The sequence below is a fragment of the Acomys minous genome (assembly GCF_964271855.1).
Source record: "Acomys minous genome assembly, chromosome: 2".
Lineage (NCBI taxonomy): Eukaryota > Metazoa > Chordata > Mammalia > Rodentia > Muridae > Acomys > Acomys minous.
In genome coordinates this window covers 85,185,204-85,211,306 of record NC_140484.1, presented here as the reverse complement: position 1 = coordinate 85,211,306, position 26,103 = coordinate 85,185,204, and the positions used below count along the sequence as shown (strand labels likewise).

Below are 26,103 nucleotides of genomic sequence, written 5' to 3'. Positions count from 1 at the left end.
GGATATCTGGGGTTTGGAGGATGCACTTGATGGCTCAGACACCTGGTTCCTACCAGTGTGCATCGTGCTGGAGACTTGGCCGTCGGGAGGGGCTCCTCACTACAAGATTAGGTATTGGGAAGCTGAGAGCCTGGACTTTTGGGGCCAGCGGATGGAGAGTCCGGGACGACCCAGAATTCTGGGTTGTAGGGCATGAGTGTGCAAGGTACGATACTGATGCCCTAGGGGAAAGGCCTGAGGAACACGTCCAAGGGAAGAGGATTGAGATCCCTGAGGCGGCTCTTCTGCTCTGAGTCAGATTTCGGACTTTCCTGTCCTGAGTAAGGATGCTCTAGTTCGAGTATCAGGTTCTAAATTTAGTGGAGATTATTTTAAGTTCAAGGCTAGCTTGGACACCTTAGAATGAACATGTCTCGAAATGAAAAACAAAAGTTATATATATATGTATATGTGTATATATATGTGTGTGTGACACACACACATATGCTAGGGCATTTGTCTAGCATGTGTGAGGGTCTAAATTCAATCTCCAGCATAAGCTGGGCATGGTTGCTGACGAGTTCCAGCACTGAAGGATGACAGCAGCAAGTTCCAGGCAAGTCTGAGCTACATGGACACCTTCCCAAAAAAATCTTAGGACTTATAGGGGAAAAAAATTTAGAAGAGTCTCATACTCAGAAAGGAAGAATATGGGCGGGGTAGCTGACATGTCAATAAAGTGAACTACAATTCCCGTGGATCTAAACGATGGAGCGCCTTTTTTACATCACTTCCTGATCCGCCGCTCTTTCCCCGCGCACGCAGGGCACTGTGGGGGGCCGCACCGCGCGCCCCAGCAGCTCCGCCTACTTCACCTCTCACCCTTACACTGTCCCCGAGTGACGGAGTTGTCGTGTGGACTACGTCTCCCAGCGTACAGCGCGCGCACTCCGCCTCCACGTGAGGCGTTGATTTCTGGGAAACCGAGTCCGCCCCCTGTCCCTTTGGCGTTTTGGAAACCCAGCTGGGTACTTGAAATCCCGGCAAGCTTGGCGGCAATTTGGCCCCGCCCCTCCCCAGCTCAGCTCTCGAGCCCCGCCCCAGTCCGCCCCGCCCCGCGCCGGGGCCGGAGCCGCAGCCCGAGCGGCGGGGTAAGATGGCGGCGGCGGTCCGGGCCGCGGGGCTCGGGCCTAGCGGGGTGGGCGGGGCGGAGTCGGGTCACTAGTGGTCTCCGAGTGTCGCCCGTACGCCACGGGGCCTGGAGAGCATAGCGTGGCAGCCTCGGACCCGGCAGCGGCGGCCAAGGCAGTCGCTGAGTAGGGGCCCTTCTTAGGGCCCGGGACGCGCCCGGGGGTGCCAGAGGGCGTCCATAGGGCCTGGACCGCGCCTATGCCCCCCTCCATCGCATTGCTAAACCCGGACATGTCTGCAGGCGCTGTAGATGGTTTTTATGTGCAACCGTAGGTTAGAGTCTGTTGAGAGGCGTTTGGGGCCATCTTGAGATCTTGATGTGTGTCCCAGGAGTGCAGGGGGTCTGCAGAGCCACCTAGATCACCGGGATATGTCTGTTAGGGCTGGAAAGTGTCTACCGGTGATGGCTTCTCCATTCGCCTCATCTACATGCATCCGGGACCATTTATGAGGCCTGGAAGCTCTCTTCAAGGACTAGGAAGTATTGAGGGCCACCTGGAAGAAAGAGATGTGTTCCCAACTCAAGGAGAGGGAAGCCAGCACTGTGATGTGCCCCGTGGCATAGACGGGTCTCCAAGGTCTCGGAAGTGTTTGATATGGGTGACTGGGTGAGAGGGGTGGGGTGGGGCAGTTAGAAGGAACTGGAGTCATCCAGTGATTGCAAGAATCCAGTCTGTGCCTTGGAGCAAATTCAAGTGCTTTTTGGGACTAGATAAATGTGTAGAGAGCAAGACAATAGAAAGTGCTGGGCATTTTACCCAGCTCAGATGTATTTGCCCTTCAGAAAGTACTTAAAAAGAAAACGGCTTTAAACAAAAAAGAACCTGTGTGGCCTAGGGCTGAGGAGTTAGAATCAGCTGGTGCACGCTTGAGGGTTTGAAGCGCAGTCTAGACTCATCTACTGCCGTGCTCTACAACTTGACCTTGATAGGAAGGAGAGAATACATTGTTCCATGAGATTTCGTGCACGCCAACATACGCATTTTCCTAACACAACTCCACTCATGTAAGTGGGTGTTCCCATTTGAAACTTGGGAAGTATTTTTCATTCTGTTTTATGTACTTTGTGTAATGAGCTATTTGTGAAAGCACTAAGTTGCTCTCAGGACCCTGTAGTTGAGGGATCACTGATCTCCCATGGTCTGCCCTGCAGAGACTTATAATATGTCTGTGGTTTGGGGGGCGGGGGGGAAATCTCCAAATCTGCAGCCAGGAGCTTCAGACTCAGTTTCTTATATGTGGCAGTCACGGCTCTGTATGGCATGCGTATCCCAGACAGTGTGAGAAAGCAGTTCCGGAGTTGGGAGCTGTTGATACACAGTGTTTAGCCTTGAGGAGCTTGGATGTGGTTGATGGGCTGTCAGAGGAGGGTGCGTCTGCGGGGATTAGCTTTAGATTTGCAGAGCTGGAGCTGGGAGGCTGCCTGGATGTGGAGGTCAGGGCGTAGGCTCCGAGTAGGACTGAGACCAGAGCTTGCATCTTTTCCTTGCAGATGCACAACCAGGGATGCCTGGTCTAAGTGCTAAAGATCACAATTACAATTATTGCTAAGATGTATCCAGCCATTTGTGTGTGCAAATGAGTGTGATGTTACTATTTTGCCATTTTCAGATAAGCGCAGGTGTGGTTTTGGAAGCCCAGAGCTTCTAGGAATTCCAAGATTAGGTGTTTTCAGAGTAGCAGGTTTCAGCTGTGGGGGAGGTTTACAGCTGTGATGTTCATATTTTCTGAAGCCTCAATCAAGACATCCGCCAGTCTGAAGGATGCTCTTTCAACTACCTGACACTGGGCACTCAGAGCTCAGAATTCCCGTGACATCACCGAGGCTTTGGCCATGCTTCCCCAGGACAGGCAGCTGGGTGATAGGCAAGTGTCCCAACGGGGCTGGGAGGACAGCATGCCTTTCTGAAATTTGGCATTTTTTTGTTTTTAAAGTGGTGTGGTGGTTGTGTAGATCATAGTGCCATAGTTCTGTGTCATGGCTATAAGTAAAATTCTTTGGTTCCTCGCCATGGAGGACGATGGATGCTGTGTGACGCTGTGGATCTAGTTACAGGGTGCCCCTGAGCATGTCGGCGCACTCCTCGCTGTGGGGAAGGTGGGTTTCTGAGACTAAAGCACGCTTTTAAAAATCATGACACCCAAAGTCAGGGTTGAGCTGACATCCGTTTGACTGGGTTGGGGAGTTGGAGGTTTGACTGGGAGCTTTGGGAAGAAGCTGTGGGCAGCGGAGGGCCCGATGCCGGAGCAGGCGCCCGGGGAGGCCTCCATTGACGGGGGCGGGGGGGGGGGGGCAGCCGAAGCCCAGAAGAATGACCGGAATGGCTCTAGTCCCTGCAGGTCATCAGGAGCGAGGTGGAGGAGGGACACTAAAGGAGGATGCTGCCACGGAGACAGCAGTGGAGGCCCTCAGGTCTTCGTCACCTCTGTCCCTGCCTCCCTCAGCCTTTCCTCCAAACTGTTGTCCTCAACCCCAGGTGACCATGGAGGAAGAAGATGAGTCTCGAGGTAAAACAGAAGAGTCCGGAGAGGAGCGGGGAGACGGTCCACCCGACAGAGATCCCGCCCTGTCTCCTTCTGCCTTTATCCTGGTAAGACAGCTATGGGCAGTGGGCCCTGCGGCCTAGGTCCCAATGCTCTGGAGTAGGGGCTGAGGGTCCATGCCCTGGCCCTCAGGAGGAATCGGCTTCTGGCTGTGGGTTGCCTGGAATATGCCTTCTAAGCAGCCAAGGTTCTGGAGATCTCCACCCTGATGTTTTACTTTTGCCCTTTCCCAGCGGGCCATTCAGCAGGCTGTGGGAAGCTCCCTGCAGGGGGACCTGCCTAGTGATAAAGGTATGATGTCTCTACCCCTCCGCTCGGTTTTGTGTCTTCATTCTTTCTGAGGCGTCCTGAATGCTACCCTTGAGCTTGGGTCAGGAGTGTCCAGGGGAAGACCCTCTGGTTGTCAGGGGACCAGCCGACGTGCAGTGCAGCACAGGGGCATGGCGTCATGAGACCCAGTGTGGCCTTAGGGTTGTCAGCGGGGTAATAGGACACTTTTGGGAAGCAGGAGCTGTTTAGGCCCAGGGCAGGGCAGGGCTCACAGGCCAGGCTGAGGCGCCCTTCAGTAAGCCAAAGGGTGCAAGCATTGGGGGAGCTCGGTGTCCTGCCTAAGTTGGGAGGTGGTAGGTGCTCCCTCAGCACACGCTGTCTGCTCCTGGTTCCTGTGTTCTGCGAAGCCTCATGTCAAGTCCTGCCTTGCTTCGATGTCTATCCAGATGGCTCTCGGTGTCGTGGCCTTCGATGGAGGCGCTGCTGCCGGAGTCCACGGTCAGAGCCTCGTCCACAGGAGTCAGGGGGCGCTGACACAGCCGCTGTGAGTAAGGGTGTCCATGGGCCTTCGTGCTGGGGCCTGCAAGACAGAGGAGCTGGGCATCCACACCCTAGGTCTGGGGTGCCTCTAGTGGGCAGTGACGGGAGTCTGGGGACCAGATCCCTGACTAAGCTGGCTCCCAGAGACCATTAAGGATAAGGTTGGTGGATCCCTGAATGTCCTTGGGGGAGATGGGTAGGTTCCTGAGAGGCTAGAACTAGGAAAGTTGCTGGTGTGAGTGTTCACAGAACAGAGCCCAACATGGCTTCTTTCAGGAACTGGACACAGCCGCAGATAGCTTCCTTGTGGGGCTGGTGAGCATCCTGGATCCCCCGGACACCTGGGTTCCCAGCCGCCTGGACCTGCGACCTGGCGAGTAAGAACCTGGGCAGCTGAAGGTGGGGTGACCCTCGCTGAGACTGAGGGTGCTGCTGGGCTCACCGTTTCCTCTGCCTTGCAGAAGTGAGGACATGCTAGAGCTGGTGGCTGAGGTCCGCATTGGTGACAGGGACCCCATGCCTCTACCTGTTCCCAGTCTGCTGCCTCGCCTCAGGGCCTGGAGGACAGGAAAGACAGGTATGTGGGGCTACACTGTGTTGGGTAGGTGGTCTTGGAATTGTATGGAAGTCATCTGTATTTATGTGTTTGTTCATGGGGCTGGGTACTGGACTTTGGGGGCCTCACACATATGAACTCGCATTCCGCCACCAAGCTAAGCCCCTGACTCCCTTGCTTAAGGTATTCTTAGTGAAGGTCGTAAGGACGGTCATGATATTCATGCATATACTCGGGAACGAGAGCACACTGGGGGTCACAGGAGCAAGGAGCATGCTGGGAACCAGAGCTGCCCGGTGGTGCCTTTGAACTGGGCATTCACCTCCTAGCAGGGGAGTCCTCACTAGCTCCACTGCTGGGCCTGGAGACCAGCTGCAGTCTTGAGTGGAAAGGCAGAATTTGGTTCTGTGCTGTGGTGATGTGGGATAGAATCTGCTCCCCATGGTGCTCCTTGTGGGTGCCCAGGGACATCCGCACATCAGCAGGTGGTCCCACTCCAGCTCCCCGGACATGCAGGGTTGGGTTCTAACTCAGGCTGCGGCAGGGCCTGCGCCCCGGCGGTGGCCTCCCTCTGTGCGCGCGCGTTTAGAGTGGAGAAGGGGGAAGGGCCTGGGCTTGCCTTGGGTCTTCGGCAGCTGTCAGTCCCAGTGCCTTGAAGAGCATGGTTTGTGACCCCTTGAGGCGGGTCACAGTCGCTTTGTCCCTTCTCAGCTGTTAAGTCCACTTACGCACTGTACACAGGGGACAGGATGCCCAGCTCCCATAACCCCCTTAGAGGCCAGCAGAGGGTTCGACTCTTATCCTAAAGCCTGAGGGTGAGGCCCTGTGAGCGCAGCCTCGACTGTCTCACATACCTGCTAGGCTGAGGGAGAGCATCCCTGGAGCCCACAAGCTCAAGACGAATCTGGACAACACAGGAGCGCTTGACTCCACACTGAAGCCCCCAGGGCTGAGAGGCTGCGCTTCCCAATAGAACTTGTGTACACAGGCGCGCGGCTGAGTCAGCTCCTGCCTGGGATCAGCGTTCAGCCAGCTGTTCTCACAGGGACTCTGAAATTATGTTGTGGTTTTGTTGTTTTTAATTTACTTATTTATCTTGAGGTGGGGTCTCGCTCTGTTGCCCAGGCTGGCCTGGAATTTGTGGCAGCCTCCTGCCCTCCCTCCCTTTGTGGTTCTGTTTGTTTGTTTTGGTTTTTTGAGACAGGGCTTCTCTGTGTAGCCTTGGCTGTCCGGGACTTACTTTGTAGACCAGGCTGGCCTCGAACTCACAGAGATCCACCTGCCCCTGCCTCCCAAGTGCTGGGATTAAAGTGGTTCTGTTTTAAAACAAATGTTGGGAGTGAAGTAGTTACTTGTCCGTGGGCCTGAGCTCAGGGACTCCCGCTTCTGCCTCCCCGACTGCTCATGGTTCTTTTATAGTTTTTACACTTGACTGAGAAGTTTGTTTTCCTTATTTTTAAAAAACTCATATTTATAAGGGATAGCATGCACATGCCACAGCGGTGTCTGGAAGTCATAGGTGGACTTTCAGGAGTGAGTTCTCCCGTCTGCTGTGTGGGTCCCAGGGATCTAAGTCACGTCGTCAGATTTGGTAGCAACTAACTCTGTTCACTGTGGTGTCTTCTTGCTGGCGTTTTCCTCCATCTCTCTGCCTGCCTGCCTGTCTATTACCTATCACCTATCTATCATCTGTCATCTAGTTATCTATCATCTATCTATCTATCTATCTATCTATCTATCTATCTATCTATCGTCTATCTCTCTGTAGTTTTTGTTTTTCTGGGCCTCCATTTTGCTGTTCTGAGGCGGCTCTTGCTTTGCATTCGCACTGGCCCTAAGCCCCTCCTGCTTCCGTCTAGAGTGCACACACAGTTGTAGGCGTGTGCCGTGACACCGGCTCTGTTTTTCCAGTTGGGGGGAAATCTCATCACATCACCCATAGCCTCACACTGCTGTGCTCGAGTGATCCCCTGCCTCAGCCTCCTGAATAGTAGAGGCTACAGGTGTGTGCCATCATGTCAGCCCCAGCAGTTTGTTTGTTTTGCTTGCTTTTGTGTTCTGAGACAGGGTATCTCTGTGTAGCCTTGGCTGCCCTGGACTCACTTTGTAGACCAGGCTGGCCTCGAACTCACAGCGATCCGCCTGCCTCTGCTTCCCGAGTGCTGGGATTACAGGTGTGCGCCACCACATCTGGCTTACATGTTTTTGTTTGTTAGTCTTTAAAATTTTTTGTTTGTTTCCTTTTGGAAAAAGAACCCAGTAGTCACCCATGATCTCCTCCTCTACCAAAATTACTTGCCTTCTAGTTTTTCCAGACACTGTATGTGGCCTGTGTTGTAATGACAAAAGGGAACAGGGACTAGGCACTCTTACTCCAAGTATGTGATGGACACCCATCTGTTCTCTGGACAGGAACCTGGTGGGCACCAGTGACCTGTCATTCCTCCCCTTCCCTAGGGGGAGTCCCTGGCGCCCCTGGAACTGACCCTGACACAAAATAGGGAAACAGGAGTTTAGCGAAGGAGCAGATTCTTTTTTTTGTTTTGTTTTGTTTTGTTTTTCAAGACAGGGTCTCTCTGTGTAGTCTTGGCTGTACTGGACTCGCTTTGTAGACCAGGCTGGCCTCGAACTCACAACAATCCACCTGCCTCTGCCTCCCTGAGTGCTGGGATTACAGGTGTGCGCCCGCCAAGGAGCAGATTCTCATTCTGTGACGGAATCTGAAGCAGGCTGAGTGAGCCATGGGCCTGCGGTCACTAGAGGGTGCTGCACCCTGGGTCTAGATGAGGAGCTAGCACTGTCCTCCCTGGCCTTGCTGGCTGTGGTCTTTGTTCCTGTGCTGCACACATCATCTGAGTCTACGTTCAGCCCTGGCGCAGTGGGTGTGAGGGAGCAATCCAGGGAGACGTGCAGAATCTGGCCTTTGAGAAGGGACACCTACTCCTGGTGTCCCTGTGGGTTGGTGACTCTTGCTTCTCAGCCCTTGGGTACAGGTTGAGAGCAAAACTTTGGAAGGACATTCTTATTTTTCCAGGCCCCTAGCTCTGCCATTTTATTGTCCAAGCTGCCTCTTCTCCACAAAGCAGGTTCACCTCCTGTAGGAGGCAGCTGCCTCTTCTGTCCTGTGGGGACGTCACTGCCAGTGGTCAAGGCCAGCCTGTGGTGTGGGAGATTAAAGTAGGTGCTCCCTCGGGGCTCAAGTGTGGACTCTGGGACCATTGGCAGCTGTGCTCATTAGGCCGCTGAGCCACGTACCCCAGCCCTTGGCGTCACCACTGAGCTTCATCTCTGCTCCTTACTCCTGTGGTATCAATGGGTCGATTTACTGGAGATGTGACCACTTTACCACCTTTGTGTGCTCTGCCTCTGGTGCAGGCATGGCACCAGCTTGTCTGCAGGCCTCTGCACTGAGAGAGAGCAGCAGGGTGTCACTGACTATGACTCTGTCTACCCTGTTCTCTGCAGTTTCTCCACAGTCCCACGCTTCTCGACCTGCCTGTGCCCGGCAGCTCCTCACCTTGGGCACAGGGGATGGAGGGCCTGCCCCGCCACCTGCTCCCTCCTCTGCCTCCTCCTCGCCTTCCCCTTCCCCATCCTCATCTTCTCCTTCTCCTCCGCCTCCTCCTCCACCCCCGCCACCCCCTGCTCTGCCTGCCCCCCGGTTTGACATCTATGACCCCTTCCACCCCACCGACGAGGCCTATTCCCCACCACCAGCCCCTGAGCAAAAATATGACCCCTTCGAGCCCACGGGCTCTAACCCCAGCTCATCAGCGGGGACCCCTTCACCAGAGGAGGAGGAGGAAGAGGAGGAAGAGGAGGAGGAAGGTTTGTCACAGAGCATCAGCCGCATCTCAGAGACCCTGGCGGGCATCTACGATGACAACAGCTTGAGCCAGGACTTCCCAGGTGATGAAAGCCCACACCGGGAACCCCCAACCCCTCAGACGCTAGGACCCCCAGGGACGCCACCACAGGCCGACTCCACGCGGGCGGAAGGGGCCCCGCGCCGCAGGGTCTTCGTAGTGGGACCGGAGGCTGAGGCCTGTCTTGAGGGCAAGGTATCGGTGGAAGTAGTGACGGCCGGTGGACCAGCGATGCCGCTGCCACCACTACCTGCGACTGATCCGGAGATAGAGGAGGGCGAGATTGTGCAGCCTGAGGAGGAGCCCAGGGTGGCAGTGTCATTGTTCCGCTCTGCCCGCCCTCGTCAGCCTCCCGCCTCAGTAGCCACCCTTGCTTCAGTGGCTGCCCCCGCTGCACCCCCAGCCTCTGCTCCACGTGCCCCCGAGGGCGATGATTTCCTGTCGCTGCATGCTGACTCAGATGGCGAGGGAGCGCTGCAGGTGGACCTGGGTGAGCCACCCGCACCGCCTGCGGCTGACGCGCGCTGGGGCAGCTTGGACCTGCGCCGCAAAATCCTAACACAGCGACGGGAGCGCTACCGGCAGCGCTCCACCTCGCCGGGCCCTCCACCTGCACGCAAGAAGGCACGCCGTGAACGTCAGCGCAGCGGGGACCCAGCGCCACCCGACTCGCCCACCTGGGATGCCAAGAAGCATCGCTCACGTGAGCGCAAGGTTGGCTCCCACTCCACTGCCCGCCGTCGCTCGCGTTCCCGCTCCCGTTCCCGCCGCCGGTCCCGTTCCCGCAGCGCAGACCGCAGACGAGGGGGCCACCGCTCCCGCTCCCGAGAGAAGCGCAGGCGCCGGCGGCGCTCAGCCTCACCACCTCCAGCAGCATCCTCATCTTCGTCCTCGAGACGTGAGCGGCACCGCGGCAAGCGTCGCGAGGGTGGCAAGAAGAAAAAAAAGCGATCTCGGTCACGGGCAGAGAAACGTTCTGGGGATTTGGAGAAGCCGCCCGCACCTGTGCCTCCCTCGGGTTCTGACCGTGACAGCCGGCGCCGTGGGGCCGTGCCACCCTCTATCCAGGACCTCACGGACCACGACCTGTTTGCCATCAAACGGACCATCACGGTAGGTCGCCCGGACAAGGCAGAGCCCCGGGCACCTTCGCCAGCACCTGCTGTGTCTCCGAAGCGGGAGGTGCTGTACGACTCTGAGGGCCTGAGTGCTGATGAGCGGGGTGGCAAGAGCGGCAAGGACCGAAGGCGCTCAGGGGCTGCATCCTCGTCCTCGTCCTCAAGGGAGAAAGGGTCTCGACGGAAGGCCCTCGATGGGGGCGACCGGGGCAGAGATAGGGACAGGTCATCCAAGAAGATGCGGCCGCCTAAGGACTCAGCGTCTGGCTCAGGGCCACTGCCCAAAGCCCCGTTAAGCAGCGGCTCCTCATCCTCATCGTCGTCCTGCTCCTCCCGCAAAGTGAAACTGCAATCCAAGGTGGCCGTGCTCATCCGAGAGGGCGTCAGCAGCACCACCCCTGCCAAGGATTCCTCGTCTTCGGGCCTGGGCTCCATCGGGGTCAAGTTTAGCCGCGACCGTGAGAGCCGCTCGCCGTTCCTCAAGCCGGACGAGCGGGCTCCTGCAGAAGTGGCCAAGGTGGCTCCGGGCAGCACCAAGCCCAAAAAGACCAAGGCCAAGGCCAAGGCCGGGGCCAAGAAAGCCAAGGGGACCAAGGGAAAGACCAAGCCGTCAAAGACCAGGAAGAAGGTCCGCAGTGGAGGCAGCAGCACAGCCAGCGGTGGGCCTGGTTCACTGAAGAAGTCCAAGGCTGACAGCTGCAGCCAGGCAGCCAGCGCCAAGGGGACAGAGGAAACGTCATGGTCTGGGGAGGAACGGACCACCAAGGCCCCCAGTACTCCACCACCTAAGGTAGCCCCACCTCCACCCGTGCTCACGCCGGACTCCCAGACTGTGGATAGCAGCTGCAAGACCCCTGAAGTCTCCTTCCTGCCGGAGGAAGCCAGTGAGGACACTGGGGTCCGAGGAGGGGCAGAGGAGGAGGAGGAAGAAGAAGAGGAAGAGGAGGAAGAAGAGGAGCAGCAGCCTGCCACTACCACAGCCACCAGCACCGCCGCAGCTGCCCCAAGCACGGCCCCCAGTGTGGCATCTACAGCTGGAGACTCCGGCGCAGAGGATGGGCCGGCTGCTAGGGTGTCCCAGCTGCCAACGCTCCCCCCACCCATGCCCTGGAACCTGCCCGCTGCTGTGGACTGCACTACCAGCGGTGTCCTCGCCTGTGAGTCTTCCCAAGTGGGGAGAGGGGAAGGTGATGGCTGGAGCGGGGTGGGTAGGCGGAGCAGGGCAGGCCCTAGTCCAGGCGCCAGCATACAGGAGCTGAGCTGTCCAGCGGAGGGATACCTAGTGACTAGCACAGACTGCTCCAGGCAGAACTGGGTAGAGCAGAGGACCAGAATGGGGGCCGTGAACAGTGTGTCTTCCTGCTAGGTGGGGGTGGGGTGGGGGACTGGGGGTCAGGAGGCATCTCCATGCCGTGTCCTCGTTCTGCCTGGCACTGCTGCACATACCCTTGAGTTGTAAGAGCATTGGTGTGGGGGAGTGTCTGCAGTGATTGCCAGTGAATGAGGCCCGTTCCTGTTCTGAGGCTGAGGCTTTATACCCTGTGCTGGATCAGGTGAAGGACCTGGCAGCATCAGCGGTAGGTAATATTCATCCTCATACGCACATTGATGGCCATACCTCTCTGTCCTTTGCAGTGACTGCACTGCTATTCAAGATGGAAGAAGCCAACCTGGCCAGCCGAGCAAAGGCCCAGGAGCTGATCCAGGCCACCAACCAGGTGGGCTCCCATAGGGAAGAGTCCCCGCAGCCCCTTCTTTTGTCCATTGCCTCGGGGTAGGAGAGGAACTACAACTCCCAGCAGGCCTTAGGGCAAGGTATTGGCCGGAAGAGGAGCCTATTGCTCTATACCATTGGGAAATTTGAGGGAAGAGATGGGGTACGAAGCCCCCTCTTCCCTTCCACCTCCCTTGGCTCATCATCCTCTCTTCTCACAGATCCTCAGCCACCGGAAGCCACCCTCCACTCTGGGGGTGACCCCAGCTCCCGTACCCACTTCCTTGGGTCTGCCCCCAGGCCCCTCCAGCTATCTGCTTCCTGGCAGCCTCCCCATAGGGGGCTGTGGCTCCACCCCTCCTACCCCCACTGGGCTGGCCCCTGCATCTGACAAGAGAGAGGGCAGCAGCAGCTCAGAGGGACGTGGGGACACTGACAAGGTGAGATGGCCTTGGAGAGTCAAAGGACTAGGTGATTGGGGCGAGTGCGAGGTACTGGGAAGGCACAACAGGAAACCAGAGTGGAGATGCAGCTCAGCGCCGAGTGCTCGCCCGGCAGGCATGAAGCACTGGGTGTCATCCTCAATTAAAACATTTAGAGTTAGGCAGGGCGTGGTGGCGCACGCCTTTAATCCCAGCGCTCAGGAGGCAGAGGCAAGAGGATCACTGTGAGTTCAAAGCCAGCTTGTTCTACAAAGCGAGTCCAGGACAGCCAGGGCTACACAGAGAAACCCTGTCTCAAAACAAACAAAAAAACAAAAACAAAAAAACCCAAAACCAAATTTATAGTTTGTTATGTATACATGTGTGTAGAAGTACCCCCTTTAATGTACCTCTCACTTGCTCCCCACCTTTATGTAACTGGGAGATGTAGGTTGCTTTTTTCTTAAAAAGTCAAGAACTTAGGGCTGAGCTTGCCATATGGACTCAGGCCTGTAGCCCTAGCATGTGTGAGGCCTGGTGATGAGTCCATCCCCTGCTTGAGCGAGGCCCCGAAGACAGAGTCCCATCTAGATGGCCCAGGCAGCACTTGTGAGGCACACCCACTGCCTGCACTGGAAGCAGGTGGCCTCAGCTCACAGAGCCCCTGCTTGGCGCACATTCCGTGCTGTGCCAGCCAGGCCTCTAGGCTGTTTGTCTTGTCATGGCAAATGTGTTACGCAGTGGCAGGCAGCCCCTCTTCTCACTGTTGTCTCAGTCTTATGGCCCACAGAGCTGGGACTGGCTCTCCCTGTAGCCAGGACATGTGTGTCCGTCACCACAGCAGGCGTGTTGTGGTGCCCTGACCTCCCAGGGTCCATTTGCCTCCACTCGTCTTGCTGTGGGACCAGGCTCTATCCCTGTCTCCATGCACTTGATTGGGAAAGCAGCTCTACCTGTGGTCAGGGACACTGGGCTTTCCCAGGAAGCTCAGCCTCCCAGCACAGCTCCCCTTCATGATGGTGTCCCATTTTATGTCACTGGGCTCCCTGTGATGCTGTTCACCTTAGCAGCCTGAGCCACCTGGGCTTCACCACTCAGCCCGTCGTGTGCTTCTGCCCAAGTTCAGGTGACCTGGCCCAGAGCAGAGCATGAGTGGCCAGGCTGGGTACCCCACCACTGAGAAGGTCTGCAGTCAGAGTAAGCCTGTAAGGTCTGCTTAGGAAGAGTGTGTGCCGGCTCAGGGCTCGGGGAGAGTACACTTCTCACCCTACTACTCGAGGGAGAGGCAGAAGATTTAAAAGTTGCGGCAAGAGTGGGTTAACTGAACCGGGGTGAGGTGGCGCGCACCTTTAATCCAGCACTCAGGAGGCAGAGGCTGGCGGCTCGCTGAGCTTGAGGCCAACTTGGGCTACAAAGTGAGTCCAGGACAGCCAGGGCTGTTACACAGAGACCCTGTCTCGAAAAACAAACAAAAGGAATGGGCATCTTAGAGACAACTGTCCAAAAATAAGAAGGCCAGCCCTCAGTTCCGGTCCTGCATAAAAGCAACAGTAGTGTTTGACTCCTTTGTCTCCCAGCAGACTGTTGGAACTGGCTAGACCAAAGTGGCTCAGGGTCTAGCCTCGAGGTGTCCACTAGCCTGGGCTAACTGCTGGGCAGGCACTCCCTCCTTGTTTGGTCTTGACTGTCTTTGTCTCACACCCACCAGTATCTGAAGAAGCTGCACACACAGGAGCGCGCAGTGGAGGAGGTGAAGTTGGCCATCAAACCATACTACCAGAAGAAAGACATCACCAAGGAGGAGTACAAGGACATCCTGAGGAAGGCTGTCCACAAGGTGGGGCAGAGGGGCTGTGGGACGGGGCCCTGGGTCCAGGAGAGGGGTGTAGGGTAGGCCTAGTCATTGAGTCAAGGTCGAGGGTGCCCTGGGGCTGCCAGAACTCAGTTGTTCCTGGCTCTGCAGATCTGCCACAGCAAAAGCGGGGAGATCAACCCTGTCAAGGTGAGCAACCTGGTGAGGGCCTACGTCCAGCGCTACCGCTACTTCCGCAAGCACGGTCGCAAGCCGGGGGACCCCCCAGGACCACCTCGGCCACCCAAGGAGCCTGGGCCCCCAGACAAGGGTGGCCCAGGCCTGCCCCTACCCCCTCTCTGAGACTCCATACCCTGCCCCTGCGCCTCTGAGATTCTGGACATATTTATGGCTCCACTTCCCCACTACACCTCCCACAGTGGGATGATGGGGAGGGTTGCTGTGAGGAAGAGGAGACCCCCCCCCATGTGCCCCTCCCCCACTGCCCTAGCCCTCAGCCTGCCCCACAGCCCCAGCCCTTCTGTCATGCCCTTCCAATTTCATTAAAGATTTCATGAAATACAGACGTGAGTAGTAGTACCCCCTCGAAGCAGGTAGATCCTCTGAGTTCAAGGACAGCCAGGGCTACAGAGAGATCCTGTCTCCGCCCCACCTCAAAAAAAAATTCATGAAATGCTCTTTTCAGGAGGAAAGAGTTGGGGTGACAGAAGCACCATGAAGGGGTCACACCAAACCCAGGAATGTGGTGGTGACAGGAAGCAGGGCCCAACCTTGAGCAGCTACTGAGCTGTTTTGTATACATCAGAACTATCCCATTGAGTGACCTCTAGTGCCAGCAGCGTTGTGAGGGCAGTGACTTCAGCCCTGATCCCAGATAGGAGACAGGCTGGCAAGGGCTGCGTGGTGAGCCAGCCTGCACCACTGCAGCTTGCCAGCTGCCAACCATGGCTACTGAAGCCACGCACAGCCTGGGACAGCTTCCCTGGCTTTGCAGGGAAGCCGTGCAGCCCTGGGCCCAGCCCTTGCTTCCTGTGTGACGCTGTCTCCAGGAGAGGTCCGGAGCTGGCGCCGGCCATGGTGCGCCTTCTTGTGGTTCACTCACCGAGCACCAAACCCCAGCTGCAGATGGGAAACCGGGACCCTGTGTAGTCGCCACCAGCCTAGGCTCAGTGTCATGGAGGCATGATGGTGGCACAAACTACTTTATTGGTGGCAGCTGAACAAGGCTCAGGTCTCTCCAGTGGCCTGGAAGTCCATGTCCTCCACCAAGTCCTGGAGGTAGGCCTTGTACTGGTCAGAGGTGAGGGAGATGGGCTGGCTGTTGGAGATGTGCAAGTCCACGGTTCTCAGTGAGGAGGCTCCCCCTTCCCGGGCCATCTCTAACAGCTCCTTGAGACATGTAGGAACAACCTGCAGGGGGCAGGACAAATCTCCAGTCAGCTAGGGGCCCCCAGCATGACCCAGCGTGGACCCCCACTTAGTCCAGTGCTACTAGGAACTGTAGCCCCACCCCACCCTCCTGGGAGCTATACGCTTCAAAGGGTGCAAAGACTTGCAGCTGCCGGCTACAGGGTCTCCAGCCAGAATAAGCTCTGCTGAGACTCCTGGGCTGGAGAACAGCGGCTGCGGGGGGCCTGTTCAGTTGCTGTTTCTCAGGAGGTGGTGGGTAGGGCTTCTGGGCGTTTTAGTCCCTGGCTGCTGCAGGTTCCTCCACAAGTGGATCCTCCCATCCCCAGGAGCACAAGACAGCTGGCACCTTGACCATCACAAGCCTCTTGACCCACGGCTGGTCCTGGGGCCACGACTCCCCCACACAGAACCACAGAGTGTAGCGTGGGGACTGTCCACTTCCTTCCATGAAGGCAATCAGATCTGGAACCCAGGAGTCACGTCAGAAAAGGCATGATCCTCTACCTTCCCCATATGCTCAGCTTCATACCTTCCCTGGTAGTGCTCTGCCACCGCCCTAGGCACTGCCTATTTGGGAAGGTCCCTGCAGACACAAAGTGACCTCATCCATATCCCCTCTCCTGCAGCACTGTGGAGGTGAGACATTGATCCACTCCACCCCAATGCCCAGAAGTGAGGATGGTGGGCCCCAGTAGCTCAGGGGCTGCTGGGAAGGCTCCTCAACTGCTCAGGCACGCCGTGCTTCTCTAACTTGGCACTGTGATGCCAGCCCTTGAGGATGCGGGAGGGGGAATGAAAGTTCGAGGCTAGTAGAAGCAACAGGAGTGAGGCTACTTCAGAAAGCTGAAGTAGCTAATATAGATGCAGCTTTAAACTGGGCACCTGCTGACAAGTGGCATCCAGGCACCAGGAAGGCCTGGGCTGCAGTGAGACCTTTTCTCAAACCAGCTTTAAAACTGCATCAGCGCTTGGCTGTGTCCTGGCTGGACAGCCCTGGAGGCAGGTGCTAAGGCTCATCACTCCACAAACCCCTGCTACACGGCAGAGCCCTAGGGGGCCTTCCTTTCCTGTGATTTGCAGGGCCCTGCCACTGAGCTGCCCCCAGCCTACCACCACTTCTGTGCCCACTATGAAATGGTTCCCAGAGCATCTTAAGCATGTTAGTGCCTCTACTACATTAGGTTCAGCAGTGCCAGTCTCCGGACCCGGTGGTACAGGCCGTGTCTGTGCCACAGAGCTTAGTAGCAGGCTCGGAATCCAACCAACCACCATGCTCTACCAATTCCCGTAGGGCACTCACCTGCCACAAAGGGCCTAAGGTCGAACACGCTTCCTCCCTTGTCCTTGGGGACCTCTCCGTCTGGCCCTCGCCCGCTGTCTGGAAGCAGCTCCTCACCCAGAGCCCAGAAGAAATGGGAGTGGCCCAGGCGCTGGGCCCAGAGACACTGCCCTGCCCGCCACAGCGTCAGCCCTTCGCCCAGCCCCTTGAGCACGTGCCTCACATACTTCCTTGCAAGCTTGTCTGTCAGAAACCCCTGAGGGTCTGGCAGGGTGACTGGCTGCCCGGGCAGTGTTCTGGTCCCCGCTGCGGTGCCTACTAGCCGCAGGCCGCCCGGGCAGAAGAGTGTCTGCTGGAAGACTTGGCGGCCCCGGTAGAAAGCAGTCACCTCGAACTCCCATTCTGAGTGGTGGTGTGAGAGGGGAGAGAAGAGGACCAGGGTGAGGACTGCTGTCCCTGCTGCAGCCCCTCCGCCCCTGCAGCTGGCACTCACGTTCCTCAGCCAGCAGCCGCCTCAGTGGATTTTCCTGGGGTTCTGGGTTTGGGAAGCTGTCCAAATTGGGGCTTAGCAGTAGTTGAGGGTGGTCAGGCGCAGCAGCCAGGCCTGAGGAGCCCTCATGTCCCAAGGCCATGTCATCTAGTAATTCCAGGAGGTCTTCCTGGAGGAGGAAAGAGCCAACAGCCGGAGACAAGAGGGTAGCAGACTGGTGAAGGAATGGAGGGCCAGGGTAAGGGCTGGGGACGGGGAGGAAGGCGTGGCTGAATGCCAGGACACAGGACAGGTGCCCCCTCACCTGGGGGTCAGACGGACTGCTTTTGCCATTGGTATCAGGAGAGGTGTCAAAATGTAGGAAATCCCTTGCTCCTGGCCAGAGTGGAGGTGGGCATGGTGAGTGGCAGAAACCCTCCTGATCGCAAGGCTTTTGTGACCCCTGTGCCAGCCAGCCTGCTCACACACACCTGGAGTCACAAACTCATACACTTTATGAGGGTCAAAAGGATCCTTGCTCCGGTCGTCAGCTAACCGCAACACTTCTTTCCGGTTCAGGGCTGACCGAAAATTCCTCTTCCAGGTTGACAGGTCCGGCTTATCCTTCCCTGGGGTGTAGGCACCACTGGCTTCCGCCCAAGCCTGACACACCAGTGAGGCCAGGACAGCAGGGAAGATGATTTAGGCTCTGCCCCGGGGTCCTGACACCTCCCGCCAGGTTCAGTACTCCGCTGGTTCCTGACCCAGGCTCTCACATTCACAGAACGTCCTGCAGCCTCATCCCTCTCCACCACTTTCTACACCAAAACCAATTTTTTTTTCTTCTTGGCTTTGAAACAGGGTCTATCACACACTCTAACCGAAGGTGGGCTCCAAGTTGTGACTCTCCTGCCGACACCTCCAGAGTGCTGGGATTACAGACTTGTGCCCCATGTCCACCTGCAAGCCTTCTGTGACCTAATCAGCCCAGGACACCTTCTGATACTATCACTAGTTTGTGCTATTTTGGCACCTAAACCCCTTTAAGGCAGCCTCGACTCTTAAAAGTTTAAGGGTTTGAAAACCAAGACCCCACCCCACCCCCAAACAGTCCCCACTCTCTTGAACAGCGGTTCTCACCCATCCTAATGCAGTGCCTCGTGCTCTCAACCATAAAATTATTTATGGTGGCCCTCGACCATAAAATTATTTTCACTGGTACTTCAGAACTATAATTTTGCCACCGTTATAATTCCTAATGTAAATATCTGTTTTCCGATGAAAGGGTCGTTCGACCCACAAGGGGGTCAGGTCTTGTCCCACAGATTGAGAACCATTGCTGCAGAACTTTGAGAGCGTGAACCTTACTTTCTGGGTTCTATGACTGGAATCTGCCAATCAATTCCTGTCTACCCCTCCAGGACCATCCCACCTTCATTAGCAAGACCCCGCCCCCTGACTAGCTACTCCCGGGAACGCCCCCTCTGAAGCCTTCCAGAGCCCTGGGGTGGGGGCGGGGGAGCAGCACCTGGAAGATGCCAAAGTCAGCCATCTGTGCGTCCTGTCGCAGGCCGTGCTTCCAGGGGATCCGGAACTTCGTACGGCTCTCGTCCAGCCAGGCCACACCTTTCAGCTGCCCCAGGTCCAGCTGCGATACCAGCCAGGGCAAGATCCGCGGTTTCTGGGTTCCCATGCTTCGGCCTGCGCACACAGGCCAGTTCCTGAGCCTGCGTGTCAAAGGGCGAACGCACCTCCGACCTGCCACAGCACAAACCTTCCTGCCCGTCCCATCCAATTCGCCTCCTTCCCATCCGTCCAGTTACAATGGGACCCGCTTTCCTACCACAGAGTCTTCTGTAGAAACAAAGGTTTCTTTCCTTTTCTAAATGTAAAGCGCTCTTTATAATTCAAAGTGGGTGCCCCACACCCAGGGCGGAGCCCTTTTCCCTAGTCTTTTTAGGGAGACCGCGACTACTCCCTCACCCACCTCACTCTTGCAGAGAACCCTTACTCATTTTTCGTCTTCTCCCAGGTACCTTCAAGTGCTGTCGCCTCTCTCCAAGTTTGTTAGGTTTTGATTTTATTATAGTGTTTTTATGGATGTTTTGAGGTTAGGGACTTAGTAGGTAGCACAGGCTAGCCTTGAACTTGAACTTCGACTCACTGTGTGGGCCGGGCTGGCCTCGAATGCCCTTCTGTACTCAAGCTAGCCTCAAACTTACTCCTCAGTAGCTCAGGATGGTCTGGAGCTCCTTCCTGAACTCACGCTGGCCTTGAACTTGCAGCAATCTGAGTGCTGAGACTGCAGGCTTACGTCTACCGTGCGTGGCCCTCCTGGTTTTCAGTAGCCGAGAGCTCCTGAGCGTCACGACTGCCTGCCCCATCGTGCGCCCCGAGGCCGCCACCCTCCCGATTCTTCCGTGTTACCTACCGGGGAGGATTCGCGCGCTCGCTCCTACGGTGCTGGTGGCAGCACTGGCTTTGGGGCTCCCAGTAGTTCTGAGACTTGCAACGACGCAACACCCCCTCCTTGTCAGCTATGCCTCCGAGCGCTGGGACATTTCTTCTTTAACGATATTTTGAGATAAAAACAAATTTATCATAATTTAGGTAAGAAACGCAAAAGCTAAGGGGGCAGTTCAACACAGCCCAACGCCCTCGATGCCCTTTTTTGGCCTTCCGCCTATAGGCATGCTGGGAACGCCATATGCAAATGATGTGACACAAAGCCCCGCCCGTTCGACGTTTGGGCGGTTACCAGGTCGGCCCCAGTGCGCAGGCGCGGGAAAGTTGAACTTCGAAGAAAAGTTTATAAAAATTGAGTGAAAGCGTGGGTACCGGCACGACTGAGGCGGAACCCCAAACCAGGTGAGGGGCGGAACCCCGAATCAGGTCAGCTGGGTGCTAGGAGAGAACCGGGCTACAGGAGCGGCCACAGCCAGCCCTGCCTCGTTGCCGCCCAAACACTCGGGGTCTTCAGTGCCCTTCAGGGGTAAAAATGGAACTACATCTCCCAGGAGGCTGCTCGGTGGAAAAGCAGGGAAACGGGGCCAGTGATCGCCGCAAAGCCAATTAGGATTAGTAGTTCCTTATTCTCTTAGTTCTTCAATAGCTTGATGAGCGCTTCCTTCAGCATCCACCGCTGTGAGGGAGCTGCATATCCCCTTTCCCGCTTAGCTACCTCCTTCCTTTGACCCAGTTATCCAGACCCTCTTTCCTCAGTGGAATCAACTTGTCCCAATGGCTTTTAGCCACCTTCTAGGTGTCTCCCGAGTTCTGGCGCTCTCTTCATTTAAGGAAGGGACTCGGAAGTTTGAGCTTATTGCTGCACTTAGATGCATCCTCTCTCCTCTCCCTCAGGTGCCTCCATGGCAGGCTCTGAGGAGCTGGGGCTCCGAGAGGACACGCTGAGGGTTCTGGCCGCTTTCCTTAGGCGAGGTGAAGCGGCTGGGTCCCCTGTCCCAACTCCACCGCGGTGAGTGAGTTACCCTTCTGCTCCCTCAGGGCCAGCCTTTGAGTAGAAGGTCTTCCTGAGTCTTGGTATTGGTCGCAGCCTGTCTGCTCCCTTTGGAACTGACCCCATATGCCTGTCTCAAGCTTCAAACCTGATCTTCCTCGAGGGGAAGGGACTGCTTGCTCAGAACCTTTCCGGGTAACTCCGAGGTTCGTGTCCGCAGGAGCCCTGACCAAGAAGAACCAACAGATTTCCTGAGCCGCCTCCGAAGATGCCTCCCATGTCCCCTGGGGAGAGGAGCCCGTCCCCCGGAGTCCTCTCGGCCCAGCTTCCTGCCCCTCCGCCCCTGCTATGCCTCGGAGCCTGGTAAGAGATTTATCCAGGTCATCTGTGAAACCCTCAGGGCTAGGAGCGCTAGTTCCAAAAAATCCAGACAGCACCCATTACAAGTCAGCACCAGCTTCAACATAACCATTCCTGGTCCCTGTTACACTTGTTTCTAGGGGTTAAGGGCAATGTTGAGGCAGTCACATTTGCTTGAGCCCTGCCACCTCCGTCTTCCTTGTCCTGGAATCACAGGCATGCCCCATAAATTAGAGCTCCAGCTTAGGTTTATGCGGAGCAATGCTGTAGTTGACCAGGGGGAGGTGCTTGGGCACCCTCCTTAAGTAATTATCTCTATGCTTATACAGGTGCTACCCTGGGCCTTAGGGACGCCTTCTTTGTAGCCTCCCAACACAGGAGGCAGGAGGCACGGAAGAAGGGGGTCTTTGGACTTGATCGGTGATGATCACCAGACATGAGTGTGGTGGTACATTGCAGCAGTCAACCCTTGGGAGGCTGAGACAGGAGGATTGCCTGGGATTAAGGCCAGCCTGGACTACTGAGAATTGAGGATGAGCCAGGCGTGGTAGCACTTGCCTTTAATCCCAGCACTTGGGAGGCAGAGACAAGTGAATCTCTGTGAGTTCAAGGCCAGCCTAGTCTACAAAATGAGTCCAGGTCAGCCAGGGCTATTACACAGAGAAACCTTGTCTCGAAAAACAAACAAGCAAACAAACAAAAAAGCTGAGGATATAGTTGAGACAGTAGAGTGCCTGCCTAGCCTTGTATTCAACTCCCAACAGCACATAAATGCGGCATGATAGGACATATTAGGAAGTAAAGGAAAGATGTCCCCCTAAGGCCTACAAGAGCATCAGGCATGCACTTGGCACAGAGACGTAAGTGCAGGCAAAACACCCATATTCATTAAATAAACTTACTTTTTTTCCCAGACAGGGTTTCTCTGTGTAGCCCTGGCTGTCTTGGACTCACTCTGTAGACCAGGCTGGCCTCGAACTCACAGAGACCCACCTGCCTCTGCCTCCTGAAGAATTACTATATTGGTTACTCTATTGTTAATCCTCTAAGCTAACGTGGTTTTCCTCCCAATGTACATGCCAGAGAGTCTTGCATTTTGCAGCTTTCCCAGATCCTGCCCCTCTCCTAATGTCTCTTGGCTCTCTCCCCTGGCTGAATCCCTCACTTCCTCCTCTAACTCTTCCTCCTCTGACTGGCAGGAAGTCCAGCCCTATTCTCTCCTCTGCTCACCAATTGGCTGTAAGCTGCTTTAATGACATATTGGGACAACGCAGGAGCAGTGTTTATACAACATTGAGACAGGAGATTCTCAGAACAAAGCTTGCACCCAGATGGGGTGGGGGGAAGGGGGGAGGGGGTGGGGGGACAGGGCAACAGAAATCAGCATGGAATTACATAACGGTATGCCTGCAGAAATTGTTGCTGTCTGGATAGATGGCTGGGATGGGAGAGGGCTCATAAACATCTTGTTCTGTAGATGCCAGTGTTATTGATTCTTTCCACCAGGTCCAGCCACTTCAGACTTCTATGCCCTGGTTGCCCAGCGCCTGGAACAGTTGGTCCAAGAGCAACTGAAATCTCCGCCCAGCCCAGGTCAGCATCAGAGGAGCCCTGGACAGGGGTGAGGGTAGGATGGATGCCACGGCCCCTCCCCAGTCCAATTCTCTTCTGCCCACCAGAGTTCCAGGGACCCCCACTCACGGAGAAGGAAGCCCTGCTGAGGAGGCTGGTAGCCTTGCTGGAGGAGGAGGCAGAAGTTATCAACCAAAAGGTGACCAGCCTCTGCTCCGTGCTTCTGAGAGAGCACTTGTGGGCTAGGGATCACAAGATGGAGTGGGGTGGTCTTTTGAGGTCGGGTGAGGTCCCAGTGCTCCTGTGAACACTGGAGTATCTTTACAGGAGCTTTGGAGCCTCACCACAGTTAGGACTTCAAGTCAGTGTCCTTCATGGACCACCAACATGCACCGGGATCTTAGTCAAGAGAAATCACCAGAGGCGTTAGGGAGTGGCTCCGTGACAGAGCCCTTGGGTAGCATGCTGAGGTCCTTAACTCTGTCCCCATCACCCTGTCCCCCAAGAAAAAAGCAAGAAACAAACAAACAAAGCAAAAGCAAGAATGGCAAACCAAAGAAGCATCCAGAAACAAGAGCCCGGTAAATGAGTGGCTGTGGGGAGGTAAATGTGGAAATGGGTCGTAGTATCCCTACTCTGGAAATAGGAGGCAGGAGGATTGCCACTGGTTCAAAGTTATCCTTGGCTACAGAGAATTCCAGGGCAGCCAGAGCCACACAGGGAGATCTTGTTTGGACAAAACAAGGTGGAATATGGGTGCACATCCCTGTAATCCTAGCAGCTGGGAGGCAGCGGCAGGCAGGTCTCTGTGAGTTCAAGGCCAGCCTGGTCTACAACCCTGATTGGCTACAGTAAGGACACAGCTTAGAACATGGAGCAAATGTCTCCTGGAGTGGGTACAGTCTCTGCGTTTCCTGGGATCCGGCTTCAAAGTTGAACCATAATATAACAGCAGTTATCCGGTAGAGAACAGGGCTTCAGGGACATCGCCCCCGACCCCTACCTTGAGACAGGGCATCTCTCTGTAACCCTGGTTTTCCTGCCCATTTTGTAGCCTAGGCTGGCCCTGACCATATTGAGATCTGCCTGCCTCTGCCTCCCGAGTGCTGGGGTTAAAAGCGTGCGCCACCACACCCGGCCTCTCAGGGACTTGTTTTGAGGCAGGGCTTCTCTGTGTAGCCTTGGCTGTCCTGAACTTCCTTTGTAGACCAGGCTGGCCTCCAACTCACAGTGATCCTCCTGCCTCTGCCTCCCGAGTGCTGGGATTAAGGGCGTGTGCCACCACTCTTAACTAAAGGAGAGTTTACTATTTAGTGCTCAGAATTGTACTCAGCTCTGATTCTAGGTGCCCTTCTTGAAGGAGTCTACTGGCCAAGGCCAGAGAGGCTGCTTGGGTGGGTAGAAGTTGGTGCTTGCACAACTTGCCTCTCTGGGCTGGTGGCCAGTATCTGACACCGACCTCTGCCCCTCAGCTGGCATCAGACCCCGCTCTACACCGCAAACTGGCCCGCCTGTCAGCAGGCTCTTTCGCCCGCCTTGTGGAACTCTTCTCCAGCCGGGAAGGCAGCTCTTCCTCAAGCTGTACAAGCCCTTCGCTGCCATGTCCAGGGCCCCCACCGCCATCCCCAGAGCCACTGGCCCGCCTGGCCCTGGCCATGGAACTGAGCCGGCGTGTGGCCGGGCTGGGGGGAACCCTGGCCAGCCTCAGCGTGGAACATGTACACAGCTTTGTGCCCTGGATCCAGGCCCATGGGGGCTGGGTAAGTCTCACACACCATGCCAGGCTTAGGTTTCCGTCCAGAGTTCCCCGCTCTTCCGTGCCTTCCCTCATGTGTTTGCTGAGTGCATGCTGTATGCCAGGCACTGTGCTAATGGGGTTTTGATGCCCATCTGGCTTGAACCAACAGTGAGAATATCTCACAGGGCTCCCCAGTCCCCTCAGCCAACTCGCTATTGGGTGTTGTAGGGTGCAGAATAGGATTCTTCAGGGCTGCATGGGTGTCTATCTAGTGACCTTGGTCTTCCCAGGTCCCCCTGCTTCCTATGTGGAGTATCAACCCATTGAGGTTTTCCCTGGCCTGTTTATTTTTCATTTTGGGTTTGGTTTTTCAACACAGGGTTTCTCTGTGTAATAGCCTTGGCTGTCCTGGACTCACTCTGTAAACCAGGCTGGCCTTGAACTCACAGCGATCCACCTGCCTCTGCCTCCCGAGTGCTGGGATTACAGTGCTGGGATTAAAGGCGTGTGCCACTTACACCTGGCTTCGTTTATTATTTTATATACATAAAATAGAAGTAAATCTGCTTGGCATGATGCCATATTTTAATCCCAGGTCTCAGAGGTAGGGAGAGCTCTATGAGGTCAAGGCCAGCCTGTTGGATGTAGGGAATTCCAGACTAGCAAGTGCCACATAGCAAGATCCTGGAGGGGTGGTAGTGTACTAAAGGAAGAGAGGGAGAGGAGAGGATGGTACCTGGTAAAAAGAGGCAGGCCTGTCGTCCCGGGTACCAGAGAGGCTGAGGGCAGAGCATTTAGGTTTAAAGCCATCCTGGGCTACAGAGGAGGTTCAAGGTCAGCCTAGGCAACTTAGTGAGATCTCAAAATACGAACCAAAGGAGGCTGGGATATAGTAGACTCAATGGTAGAGTCCAGCATTTCAGGAGAGAAAGGAAAGTGTGTTCTAAGGACACAGCCAGGCCTGGGAGGGTCCTTGCTCACACAGAGATGAAGGCTCTGAGAATACAGACTGTCTGTGCATGGCCGCATCCTGTCCACTTCTACATAGACCGTGGGGAAGGCCTGGGCGCCAGTCCTAGCAGGAAGGACTCTGGATTTCACTGGTTGGTGAAGCTGCAGGTTCTCTCAAGACTCAGTGTGGGTACCTGATCAAAGATGCTGCTTCGAGCATCTGTAGGGATTATCCTGCATCCCTGGGACAGGGAGGTGAGGAGTGATGGAGTCCAGATTATCCTGGAGAAGAATGTGGAGAGAAAGATGGACATGTGGCGTTCAGCAGAGAAGCTGCCGGACCTATTTCGTCTAACAGGCGACAGGAGAACCGGGCCCGGGCAGTCCTTAGAGCAGAGACTGAGACCACTGAATAGCCACTGAATTCCTGAAGTGCCAGGACTGTCTCTCTCAAGGGGTCCATCCCCCAACTCTGGGTCTCTGCTTTCTCCATCGCTCTGTCTTTCTATCCCTCTTTCTGGGTGTCTGTCTCCATCTGTCTGGGTCTGAGAATCCTCTCCTTGTCTCCCTAAGCCCCGCCATGCTCTTTGAGTGCAGTGATGGCACTGAAGTCCTTGTCAGGTCACGGCTCTCTGTCCTCTACAGGCAGGCATCCTGGCCGGCTCACCTGTGGACTTGAACTTACCCTTGGACTGAGCACCGCCCCTGAACCAGCTGCAGGACTGACCGCAGGCTCTGAGGACATTCTTCCTTCAAGGCTGTGGGATTTGGCTGCCCTGCCATTGTTTTTCTTTTTTTGCCAAAAAGACTTTTTAGGAATGTCTCCATATTAAATGCTTTGTTCTTCAACTAGA

The 26,103-nt window shown here is 55.9% G+C and overlaps 3 protein-coding genes across 15 annotated transcripts; 2 read left to right on the top strand and 1 right to left on the bottom strand.

Moving 5' to 3' along the window:
- Positions 1-1,014: 1,014 nt before the first annotated feature.
- On the top strand, positions 1,015-14,576 carry SCAF1 (SR-related CTD associated factor 1). 8 transcript variants are annotated; one of them, XM_084758717.1, is made up of 13 exons: positions 1,106-1,130; positions 2,904-3,036; positions 3,188-3,268; positions 3,648-3,761; positions 3,948-4,005; positions 4,431-4,528; positions 4,801-4,901; positions 4,986-5,101; positions 8,546-11,221; positions 11,700-11,782; positions 12,000-12,218; positions 13,909-14,037; positions 14,164-14,576. In XM_084758717.1, exons 4-13 carry the CDS (start codon positions 3,654-3,656, stop codon positions 14,353-14,355), a joined length of 3,780 nt encoding a protein of 1,259 aa, XP_084614843.1. In that variant the 5' UTR covers positions 1,106-1,130; positions 2,904-3,036; positions 3,188-3,268; positions 3,648-3,653; the 3' UTR covers positions 14,356-14,576. The 8 variants fall into 8 exon arrangements, with proteins under 8 accessions (XP_084614841.1, XP_084614843.1, XP_084614840.1 ...); XM_084758714.1 differs by lacking the exon at positions 1,106-1,130 and adding an exon at positions 1,155-1,748; XM_084758712.1 differs by lacking the exon at positions 1,106-1,130 and adding an exon at positions 1,155-2,176.
- A 623-nt stretch (positions 14,577-15,199) lies between these two features.
- IRF3 (interferon regulatory factor 3) lies at positions 15,200-19,838 on the bottom strand. 4 transcript variants are annotated; one of them, XM_084759212.1, is made up of 8 exons: positions 19,603-19,838; positions 18,700-19,025; positions 17,663-17,834; positions 17,497-17,567; positions 17,196-17,361; positions 16,724-17,104; positions 15,770-15,885; positions 15,200-15,423 (listed from the first exon to the last, which is right to left on the bottom strand). In XM_084759212.1, the coding sequence occupies exons 2-8, from the start codon at positions 18,862-18,864 to the stop codon at positions 15,241-15,243; spliced, it is 1,254 nt and encodes a 417-aa protein (XP_084615338.1). In that variant the 5' UTR covers positions 18,865-19,025; positions 19,603-19,838; the 3' UTR covers positions 15,200-15,240. The 4 variants fall into 4 exon arrangements, with proteins under 4 accessions (XP_084615338.1, XP_084615337.1, XP_084615339.1 ...); XM_084759211.1 differs by having other exon boundaries at positions 18,700-18,929; XM_084759213.1 differs by having other exon boundaries at positions 18,700-18,898.
- A 60-nt stretch (positions 19,839-19,898) lies between these two features.
- BCL2L12 (BCL2 like 12) lies at positions 19,899-26,103 on the top strand. Of its 3 annotated transcripts, none has more exons than XM_084759386.1 (8): positions 19,899-20,039; positions 20,532-20,646; positions 20,849-20,991; positions 22,495-22,581; positions 22,668-22,759; positions 23,067-23,141; positions 24,033-24,320; positions 25,895-26,103. In XM_084759386.1, the coding sequence occupies exons 2-8, from the start codon at positions 20,540-20,542 to the stop codon at positions 25,943-25,945; spliced, it is 843 nt and encodes a 280-aa protein (XP_084615512.1). In that variant the 5' UTR covers positions 19,899-20,039; positions 20,532-20,539; the 3' UTR covers positions 25,946-26,103. The 3 variants fall into 3 exon arrangements, with proteins under 3 accessions (XP_084615512.1, XP_084615514.1, XP_084615513.1); XM_084759387.1 differs by having other exon boundaries at positions 19,931-20,063; XM_084759388.1 differs by lacking the exon at positions 23,067-23,141 and having other exon boundaries at positions 19,900-20,039.